Below are 11553 nucleotides of genomic sequence, written 5' to 3'. Positions count from 1 at the left end.
AGGACATCTATAAGGCTTAAGGAGCAACAAATTAATTTACACAATCCTGGGAGAGCCCAGATGGCCTTTAATTAATCCCTTCAAAAGAAGGAGCCAGGCCAGGGCTACGCCGGCTGCCTGCTCCATTAGCTCCATTTTACAAGAGACCAGACTCTGTTCGAGGTGAGGCGTCGCGAGCTAGTGGGGAGAAGGGGGGTAGGGTGACGCGAGCAGGCCAGGGGGAGGCGAGGGAAGAATATGAACTGCTTTTCCATAAAAGGGTTGGGTTTCCATTATTCTTCTCTTTAAAAAGTAATACCCTCTTCATCTCTGCTCCCCCCCCTTTCCTGTTTTATTTAACACAATTAATTGAGGCGTCCACTGGGCCAGCGGCCGAACCTCACCACTCGCCAGGCCCCGCCTCCGGGCCCCACCCACAGGAGGGATGGAAGTGGGAGGGGGCGGGAACGAGGCGGGCGCGGCCCAACGGCTCGTCCTCCTAAGCCAATCAGAAGGCGCGGCGCTCCCGAGTGGGCGCGACCCGGAGGCGACGCGAGGCCCAAGGCTGAGTGCTATTGGAGACGGTGGTTACGCCCCCCGGCCTGCACCCCGCTCCTCGGCCCCGCCTTTGCCGGCCGCCTCGGAGTGACGTCCTTCAAAGTTCTCATTTTGGACCCCCATTTCCCCCTCCCTCTCGTCCCCCAGCTAAAGAGGGGTAGGGAGTGATGCAAATGTTTTATTACCTTTGAGAGCTTCATCTGAACTGTCAGGCCCGAAGGGAAAAGGAGAGGAGAGAGAGGCAGTGGAAGAGCCGCGGAGAGGGTCAGCTTGGCCAGAGGACAGGACTTAGAAGAGCGAAGCCTGTAGAGCCGCGAAGAAAATGCGAGAGAGGAGAGGCAAAGGCGGAGAGTGAGAGGAAGAGAGGGCGCTGGGGGTGGGGGGTGGGGCCGGGGTCGCCAGGCCCGTTTTCAGAAGTGGACAGACGAGTGGAGCTGTAACCGAAGCCGTCAGACTTTTCACTTAGTCTGTTTTTCCGTGTTTTTCTCGCCCTTTTTCTTTTCAATATTGCAACTCTAGTGCCCCGTGGCCCAGAGGGGAAGGCAGGTCGGCGCGCCGAATCCGGGAGCCGCAGGGATTGGTGGCACTGCCCTTTCTGGCACAGAAGCCTCGGGCAGCGCTGGCGGAGGAAGCCCGCCCAGAGGCCAAATCCTCCCGCGGGCTGGATGCTCTCTCTCCCTTCGCGCTCCGAGCGCTGAGTGCGAATCAACCTCGTGGCCTGAAGAGCAGGGCATCCAAGTAAGATCGGACGAGCTCATCGGGCGGAACCCGGCGTCCTTTGAACCTCCCCAAAGAAAAAGAGCCAGCCCCCACTCTCCCACATCAAAGCGGAGATTCGGTGACTCTTAACTTTGTTACAAGCTCTCTGGGGCCGGCTGGGGTTTTGTTTTCCTTATTTCCAAGAGGGAGAATATGAGAAGTAGCGCACTTTGAGCGGCGAGGAAAAAGTGAGGAAGAGAGAAGAGCCCGGGATTGAATCCGGGACTCTAAGAGGGAAAAGACAGCCCAAACCACCTGGACCCTCGCTGGTCTCGGCGAGCCACCGCCTCTCGACTGGTGTGTTTGGACATTTCTGCTGCGCAGTTACGAGAGCAACTCTCAGCGGCTGCATTCTTGGCCCAGTTGGCAGGTCGCCTCCTGGTGTGCGGAGCGACTCCTCGCTCGCGCCCTCGGCGCTTCTAGCTCTCCTGAGCCCCTCCGGGGGCACCGGCCGGCGCTCCCGCTGCGTGGCTGCGGGCTCCGGCCTGATCGTGGGATGTTAGCTGTGGGGGCGATGGAGGGCACCCGGCAGAGCGCGTTCCTGCTCAGCAGCCCGCCCCTGGCCGCCCTGCACAGCATGGCAGAAATGAAGACCCCGCTGTACCCCGCCGCGTACCCCGCGCTGCCCGCCGGCCCCCCCTCCTCCTCGTCCTCCTCGTCCTCCTCGTCATCACCCTCCCCGCCTTTGGGCTCCCACAACCCAGGCAGCCTGAAGCCCCCGGCCGCGGGGGGGCTCTCATCCCTGGGCAGCCCCCCGCAGCAACTCTCGGCCGCCACCCCACATGGCATCAACGACATCCTGAGCCGGCCTTCCATGCCCGTGGCCTCAGGGGCAGCCCTGCCCTCCGCCTCGCCCTCCGGTTCCTCCTCCTCTTCCTCGTCCACCTCCGCTTCCTCCGCTTCGGCCGCCGCGGCCGCAGCTGCGGCCGCTGCCGCCGCCGCCTCAACCCCAGCGGGGCTGCTGGCCGGCCTGCCCCGTTTCAGCAGCCTGAGCCCGCCACCGCCGCCGCCCGGGCTCTACTTCAGCCCCAGCGCCGCGGCCGTGGCCGCCGTGGGTCGGTACCCCAAGCCGCTAGCCGAGCTGCCCGGCCGGACGCCTATCTTCTGGCCAGGAGTGATGCAGAGCCCGCCCTGGAGGGACGCACGCCTGGCCTGCACTCCTCGTGAGTACAATTGACTGCGCCCAGTTGTGCTTGTTCTGCCCGCTCTCAGGTCATGGCCCCTGGTGTGCATGCCGAGTCCACCCTCTTGCCTGCCGAGTAGTTTGGCAGCGCCAGAATCGCACGAGTTAGGTTGGGCCAGGGCGTTCAGCGAGGAACTCTCGCTGTCCTGAGCTCCATGGTTGCGTCCAAGCGCCCCCCTCTCCCCAAGCCTTGGGCACGCCTTGCGGAACGGGTGTGCATGCGTCTCCACGGAACACAATGTGGTGCGGGGCGTGTCTCATCCGAGGCCCTGGCTGCTCCCGGAACAGCCCGGCCAGAACCGCATGTCCGTCCTGGGTTAAAGAGGTGGGGAGGGCAGGAGAGGCTACTGTGCTCCAGCCCGCACCCCAGCTTTCCAGTGTCCCATGCCGAAGTCCCACTCGACCTTCGCCAGCCTGACTGGCCTCCTCTCTACGAACCGGTGGGGACCGGCAGCGACGAGCCCTCCACAGCCCTGAGCCGAACGCATGTGTTTGCATGTACATCTCGGTCCAGGGTGTCCCCACCTCACCTCGTCGCCCTCACCACCGCCCCCCTCGTCCCCCGAGTACGCTCAGCCCAGGTGAGCCCACTGAAGAGAAGTCCGCGGCCCGTGGAGGAGGGCAAGCAGGCCGCTCCCCACCTCTGGGCCCTCGCTTTTCCACCTGCCTCGGCCCCGGACATATTGAGGGGCATCGTGGCTCTCAACATCCTGATAAGAGAAAGAACCGGAGGAAGAACGAGGTAACAGGACAAAGACGGGGGAAAATGCAACATCCCGCAAAGATCTTGCTCGAAACTGAGTTACCCCAGGATCCCCCTAATCTTATAGATAGTTGGCCAGAGCGCCGCGGAAGCTCCCATACTCCCAGGTGGCATTTAGGGGCCAGTCCCCTGGCCTTTTCTTGCTCTGTTCTTTGCTTTTGACCGAGTCCCCGAAGTTTCTTCTGTCTCCTGATCTCTTTCGTGTGGCTGAGCGGCAGTAACTGAGGGAAGCTGGGGGAGCCAAGCGGAGGCTCCCTTCGGAAGCCTCGGGACTGGGGCGGCCGGGGCGGGGGCTGCTGTAGGGGAGACGTTATTGTATTCGTTTGGATGGCCACGTAGGGACCGCCAACAAAGGCGGCGTCCCCTCCCCCTCGGCCGCAGCGGCGTTCGACGCGGGGGCGATTTAACTCTCTTGTGTTCCAAAAACAAGGCGCTCTTTGTTGCGCGGGCACAGGTTAGGAAAGCGGTCAAGGAACAAAACTAGTCACCCCCACGCAAAGGCCCCGGGACCGAACGAGCCCCAACTAGACGAGGCGGTGAGAGGGGACTTTCCCACACCCCCTCCCCCCCCCGTACCCACATGCCTTAATTTACTGGGCCTAGAGATTGGGCCTCGGCAAACTTCAGCAGTGCGCTCCCTCTGTTGGACGTCGTTGGGCAGAAGGTTATTTACTGCGGCTCCAAACACACGCGCTTTTAAAAAACAGGTGGGTGTAAGAAGGCAAAGCGAGAAGCGCAGTGGGACTGCAAGCACCACGGCACTTCTCGTGCCCGCCGCGGAATACACTTGCCTTTCCCACCACAACGTTGTTTCTGGAGTTCGTCTCTTCTCAGCGGAGCCGCTCGTAACTGGTTGTTTCCCCCCTTCCTTTCCTTTTTTAATCTGTTCTCGTAGATCAAGGATCCATTTTGTTGGACAAAGATGGGAAGAGAAAACACACGAGACCCACGTTCTCGGGCCAGCAAATCTTCGCGCTGGAGAAGACTTTCGAACAAACGAAATACTTGGCGGGGCCCGAGAGGGCTCGCTTGGCCTATTCGTTGGGGATGACGGAGAGTCAGGTCAAGGTGAGTGGACCTTGCAAACCTCGAGGGAGAGCTCTCCCATGTACGTCATGCGCGCGCGTGTGCGCACACACACACACACACACACACACACACCAAACTAACAAACAGCCGCCCGAGGGTGCAGTCCGAGAAGCAAGGGGAGCGATGAGATCAGCGAAGGGGGTGGAGGGGGAGGTTACAAAGCTCTGGGATCTCTCGGGCCGGCAAACTGTTGATGAACAAAAGGAATCAAGCCTCCGCCTTTGAAATTAGGTTCATCTAGATAGCAGCATGTGCTGGGGGAACTCGCCATTATTAGAGAATAAAAGCATTACGGAAATATCAGCCCTGAGAATAGACCAGGCCAGTTAGATAGCTTCTATGTATTCTACTTGTAAGGATATTCAAGCTTTTGTTTGTCAACTCAGTCTCCACTAGTTATATAATTCCCTAATGTAGATCAGCATTATAGTGCTACTGTATTAACTTGCAGGTTAAAAAAACCCCAATAAATCCACAAGATCTAACCACTTAGCATGGATGCATCTGCTTTTAGCTTACCTGAGGCAGCCACTTTGGAATAGTACTTTTCCAAATGAAATGACAAGATTATTACTGTATTATGAAATATAAGTTTATCAATAGATGTAAGATGTTTTACTGTTTATGACAACAAATTATAATTAAAATGTCACTTACCTTATAATTGAGTTGTACGGTGTATTTCCAGGGAATCAAATTGGAGAAATCTTTCCCTGAAATATAAAGGGATTGGTTTCCTATATTTCTGGTATTCTCTTTTGTTCCTCTTTTTCATTATATTATATATATGTATGTATATATATATTTTTTGGTGTGTGTGTGTGTTTAAGTCTGTTTCCATTAGTTATATTGTTGCTTTTAAAATTAAGTAGGGATAACGTTAGCCATATCTGCTGGTCAGAGAGTATTTCCCCACAGATAAGCACCATAAAATGCATTTCAGGAGTGATTTTGTATGTTACCATTAGAGTACCATCACAGTTAAAATTATTTTTGCAGTGGTTGGTACAGAGCCTACCACAGTAATCTGGAGGTCTTCATTTGTCACCATAAATATGTCGGCGTGGCTAGAAGTGAATTATTATAGCTGTATAAAGAAACTAAAAATCACTTTCTTAACAATTCTGATTCTCTAGATAAATACATAACGGATGAGAAAATGGATGAGAAGCATAAAGAGAGGATGATTCAATATGTTTGGGAAATTGGTTGCTATTGCTGATGCTTTAGGTTAAAATATATGTATGAAACACGATGTCAAACATCATGAATAGGTTTAAAATATTTGTATAAAAATGAATCTCTTAGGGAGGGACAATATTAAAATAATATGTGAAAGATTAGGCATGCTAATAGTGGGAAGTAATGTAACTGGCAAAATTTCACTTAAAAAAAATAACTGATGAAAATTCTTACTTTGACTTCGGTTTTATGAAAAACATTAAACCAGAGAGACAGAGAAAGACACACAAACTACTATGATGATTTCAACTTTTAAATATTTTCAAATATTAAATATTTTCATGCATTTATGTTGGTTATTATTACTGATTTGAGGTTTCTGTTTTAGCAGATTTTTTTTTAAAACTTTACATCATACATTACAAGTGTAAATGGGGAGGGGAGTGTTTACCTACCATATTTGTGTGTATTCAGACCTGAAATAAGTGAAACAGACAAATACCCCAAAGTGAAAAGAACAGAGGTAATTGGGGTAAATGCTGTGTCTTCTCCCACAAATCACACTAAAAAGCCAGTACACTTCAGATTGCTTGAAATACCTTAATCTAAGGAAGTTAAAAACGAATAGAATCGCAGTCATTATGAGGCAACTTTACGAAAGGGAAAAGTTTTCTACTTCAAACGAGAAAGTAGGCAAGCGAACTCTTTTAGGGAAACTCATTTTAAGTTTCCAAGTTTTTTTCTTTTCTGAGAAATCACTCACTGACAACCTCAATACTCTTGTGTTACCATCACTATGGCAACGGCAGTCAGTTTGTTGGTGCCTGATACTCGGAGGAAGCTGGGGCAGTGGAGACCGACTTCAACGGCCCAGACCTGGGAGGACTCTGAGGGAGGGTGTCAAGACGTCAGGGGCCCGCAGGAGCGACTGCGGGATGCGGGAGAGAAGGCATTGCCTGGCTCTGCTCACCTTAAATTCCTTCCGCCCCTGTCTCCCCTCTTCTCCGCTTTCTCGACCCCCAGGTTTGGTTCCAGAACCGCCGGACCAAGTGGAGGAAGAAGCACGCAGCCGAGATGGCCACGGCCAAGAAGAAGCAGGACTCGGAAACCGAGCGGCTGAAAGGGGCCTCAGAGAACGAGGAGGAGGACGACGACTATAACAAGCCCCTGGACCCCAACTCGGACGACGAGAAAATCACGCAGCTGCTGAAGAAGCACAAGTCCGGCAGCGGCGGCGGCGGCCTCCTGCTGCACGCGTCCGAGAACGAGAGCTCGTCCTGAGCGCCCGCCGCCCGCCCGGCCTCCGGTCACTCCGCGGCGGCCGCGGGGACCGCGCATCCCGTCTTCCCGCTCCTCGGGGCCCGGAGGACACGGCCCCGCCTGCCGGGGGCCCTTTGCTATTTTCTAAGATGTACATATCTATTTTTTTAACCTAGAAGTTGAGCGGGGCGGGGGAGAGAGGCTCGGAGGATGATGAGAAGGCAGAGAAGGGCAGGAAATACACCGCAAGACTAACGCAACAGACGCCGCAGCTGGGCCACCCTACCGCCCCGCTCGGTGTCCTAGTCGCGTCCCCCCTCCCATGTCCCCCCCGCGCCCCCGCCCCTGTCTTGCGACCGCTGGCCAGGGCGGGGGCGCTGAGAAGGCCTCTGAACCCGTCGACACCCACCGCGCGGGGGACCTCGGAGCCACGCGGGCGGGCGGCCGGCCGCCACAGATGGGAAGAGGGATGTTTCTCCCGCACAAACTGCTGTGCCGACTAAAGTGGCCTGTTGAAGGCTCTTTGTAAATAAATCGTGAGTCTCACTGACTAGAAGTTACTCTATTGTGAATATTTAAAATGTAAAATGCTTTTTTGAATTTGGTGTAAAAAGATGGACCTCCTTCTTTCTGCGACCCCTTCCCCTTTTAAGAGCTATTCAAACCACGTTCCCCTTTGCTTAACTGGAGAAGCGTAGTAAAGAATGCTCTCATCCTCTCTCGCCCGCTCCCCTCCTGGGTTTGGATTTGATCAATCCCATTTCCCCTTCATCCCTCTCGCTCTTCCCGGACCACCCCTGGCTCTGCACCCGGCTCCCGCCTCCAGCACTTGAAGTAGAACACTTGGAACCAGGACGGGCCTCAGACCTGCCTCCCTGTTTCTCTCCGAAATTGCACAGTCGTTTGTTGCTATTTATTAGTGATTTAAAGAAGGTGTTGGGGAGGGAGGGGCTACAATAGCTTGTATTTAATTTAACTCCTTTCTGATAAAAATGCGTGTTAAAGTAGATGGTGGGAATTGTTACAACTGCTCTGGGTCAGAAACATAAAAATCCATTTAGTTGCTGTAATTGAATTTGAAGTGTTTTGTATCATAAGAATACTATAGACTATGTAAATTGTTTTCTTTTTTAAGCTAACGGTGATATATTAGCATCTTTAACTTTTATTAATTTATATAAGGAATTCGGTTTGTAAAGAGAAGAAAACCCCCTTTGCAAAGACCAGTTAAATGTAATGCACTTTCTGTTTCAAAGGATAAATCAAATTAAAAAACAGTTGAAGACGTCTGTTGCCTTGAATGAAAGGGTATAGATCATTTGATCTCATCAGAGATCTCAAATAAAAGTCAAAACCACAAGCACTTTATATTGGTTTCTTGGGTAAAATAGCTGTTACATGATTATTATTTTGGAAGAGTGGGGTCACATCTCCTGGCTTGGGAAGATAAATGCAGCCCCACTCATTGGGCTTCTTGGAGAGACTTGTCTAGCAGGCTGCCTCTGCTGTCTGTGTTGTCTAATTTTTTCCTGATGGCTTTTTCCTTTGCTAGGAAGTCCCCGGGGGTTTTGGAGGAGACCTCATTTCCATACATCCAAGATAGCTTCTCAATTCAGCCCTAGCTCACTTAGCTGAGAGGAGGCAGCGGAACCTGCTGTCAGCGCCGCACGACTGTTGGATGCTAACATTTTCTCCCCAGTAGCCTGTAAGAATACAGAAGTTGGTGGAAAGCTGGGAAACCGGATTTTGCTAAACATTACAATAAAGAAGGATACATTTAAAGAAAGCTGCTTATAACTGATGTGAAACTCTCTAGGATTAAGGAAGCAATGTCACAGCTTCTGCAGCTGACTTTGCCAAAAAAAAAAAAAAAAAAATTGGGAATCCCAGGGAGAGAGCTGTATCACTGTCTTGGAATCTTTTTATTTTCAGACACTCAGTTATAGGCTCAGTGAAATATAGTTATCCCCTTAGTGTTTCAGGTTAATGAGCTTGTGTTCAAAGGGAGAAAAATCAATATAATTCAATAGATTCTTCAGGCTAGTGTTAGGTAAAGAAAGTGTGGGTCTGTTTTGTTCCCTTGAAAATAAAAAACAGTGAAAACTGGGAATGAAATTGCCTGAAGGAAATTATTGTAGAATACATTCCTGATGGCATGGTTTAATGGAAAAAAGGATGCAAATCTGCCTTATTTCTTTTCTCTAGTTTGTGAAGTTCCCAGTAAGTTTTAAACTTCTGAATTTCTGTGTTCTTAGCAAGACTAAGGTGTGTGTCCTACAAAGAGGCAGCTATTTCAAAAGAGGCTTTGCTGTGCTGGGGTGATATAATTTAAATCCTAAATAATAAGATCTTTCTTTTCCCTTCCCTCCCTCCCTCCCTTCCTCCCTCATCTTTTTCTTTATGAAAGAACCTGGGTGTGGGGCAAGTCTGTTATCTTAAAGCACCACTTTATTATTTTGCAATAAATGAGTCTCTTATCTACTTTATTTACTTATTTTTACCTTTACCATCCCTCTTCTGTCTTGAAAAGCCAAGCAACTTTTTATTTATTCCTTCTTCCTAAGAAAGCAAAAATCCACAAGATAATTAGAAATGCTATTCCTGAAATATAATAATAAAAACTACTACTATACCAGTAGTAGTAGTAATATAGTTATATCACTCATAGAAACTTGGAACTAAGATTGAAGCTTTTTCTCAAGAAGTAAATAGGGTTATAATATTTATCCCGAGTTAGATATGTGGGAAGACACCTCTTTTAGTTCCTTTAGGAAGCATTCTCTCTGAGCTCCTTACGTTTAGAGCATCGGAGAAGTGTGAAAGTTTGTGGCCTGGCCTCCATCCTACAGGCAAATACGCAGAAGGCAGACAGAGTCTGAGTGATTGCCAGCCTGAGCACAGAAGTGCTCTGAGTTGTGTGGGCAGTAGCCAGAGGTGGGCTCTGGGGCCATGCTGCACTGGCATTCGTTCCTTTATTCCAGGGGACTGCAGCAGTGACTCGAGTTTCCAGTTAATTTACTTCCACTCAGGATTCCAGCTGGCCACCAGTTGCAACTGGCCCTGCAAAACTGGGAGTGAGCGAGAAGTGGGTGGAGGGCACCTTACTTAGGTGTCCTTTATCCTGGATGGTTTGGTTTAGTTCCATGTATGCACAACAGGAATGTTTTTCCTAAGAGTTAGCACGGTGGAGAAGCTGATGAAACACTCTACAGCTCAAGCAAGGGAGAGTAAGAGTTATCTTTCATCATGGCTCAAAAACTTTATGACATTAACCAGCCCTAAGCATCTGATTGAGCCTGCCAATCAGTCATTACAGCTAAAGGGAGTCACGATTTAAAAACAAAAAGTAAGGGCAAGTGACCTCATACACCACTGCTTTTATTTTAACAATTTCCCCAGTTTCATTAAGATATAATTGACAAATAATATTGTGTAAGTGTAAGGTGTACAACATAATGATTTGATATACATATATATTGCAAAGTGATCACCACAATAAATCTAGTTAATATTCATCACCTCACACAGTTACAATTTTTCTTCCTTATGATGAAAACTTTTAAGATCTACTCTCTTACTAACTCTTAAATACACAATACAGTATTGTTAACCATAGTCCCCAGGCTGTACATTACATCCCCAGATGTTTTCTACCTTTTGACCACCTTCACCCATTTCCCCCTGCCCCCCACTTGACCTCTGCTTTTAAAAATGCTTACGGGTAACAAAGTGTCAACATGGAAAACAAAATGAGAAAAACAAGGGTTTTGTGTGTGTGGTGAAAGGAAGGTAAAACTGCTTTTTCATTTTTGTTTTATAGTGTGTATGTGTCTTCTCCTGTAAAGGGAAAGCCAGTGAGGTTGGGTGAGGGATACAGAGTGGAAGGGAAGGGCCCTGTTTGTGTCTCTCAGATGTCCCAGCAGCATTCACAATTTGAGGCTCCTACACAGATATTTTCGCAGTCCCCCAATTCCAAGCTCAGTTCTTTGGTTCACATTCAGAGGATTCTGTAACTTAAAGCTCTATACCTTCTTTCCCAGAAGTTGTGGTTTGTTGAGTGGCTTCCCAAGCTTGTGAGCACTGTAATCCACTTTTCCTTTCTCTACTTGGGAGATGGTGGGAAGAGAAGGCACCAAAAATGTTCCTTCTTCTCTGGAAAGATGTGCACCCCTCACCACTCAGTGTACAGGCAATCTGGACTGGAGGCCAGCTCTTCTTGTAAATATAGTATCTGGCAACAGAGTCAGAGGGTGCCTTTGAAAACTTTTGGAGCCTAATGTCATGTACATGAGTGTGTTATTAGACCAGCATCAGCTTGGGTTGATCTATACCGTCTTGTCCTTTAAGCTGGTCATCAGGGGCGCGCGCACACACACACATGCACACACACACAGGAGAGGTGAAATTCCACTTGTAACTCCTAGCACTGAATAGCTTAAAAAAGACAGTGACTCTTTCGTCAATCATTGACAATAGGATCGTGTAATAACAACAGAGGTAAGCAGCAAATTTCATCTAGAAACTCGATTTTAGGCTAATCTGAGCAGATTTCTGCACTAAATTTCCTCCCTCTTACCACACAGATACATGCAAAAAGTATTCTTCTCCCTTCCTCAGTATGACTCTTTAAAAAAGTCAGCTCCTCACTATATTTCCTTCTTTGACAGGAAAGCGTGTATTTTGATCTAAAGCATTTAGGCTCCAGCTTCAGAGAGAAATATTCTCCCTAATGTAGCCCTTTTAAAGATCTGCAGAAATCACAATAATACAAACCCCACAT

At 49.6% G+C, this 11553-nt stretch overlaps 1 protein-coding gene across 1 annotated transcript; it reads left to right on the top strand.

Annotated features, from left to right (window-relative positions):
• Positions 1-1792: 1792 nt before the first annotated feature.
• Positions 1793-6794, top strand: NKX6-1 (NK6 homeobox 1; the record flags this gene model as incomplete). The annotated part of the gene is made up of 3 exons (XM_079920090.1): positions 1793-2459; positions 4138-4310; positions 6537-6794. The coding sequence occupies 3 exons, from the start codon at positions 1793-1795 to the stop codon at positions 6792-6794; spliced, it is 1098 nt and encodes a 365-aa protein (XP_079776216.1).
• Positions 6795-11553: the final 4759 nt, after the last annotated feature.

This window comes from Stenella coeruleoalba (assembly GCF_951394435.1).
Source record: "Stenella coeruleoalba genome assembly, chromosome: 4".
Lineage (NCBI taxonomy): Eukaryota > Metazoa > Chordata > Mammalia > Artiodactyla > Delphinidae > Stenella > Stenella coeruleoalba.
This window is presented reverse-complemented; position numbering and strand designations above follow the sequence as displayed.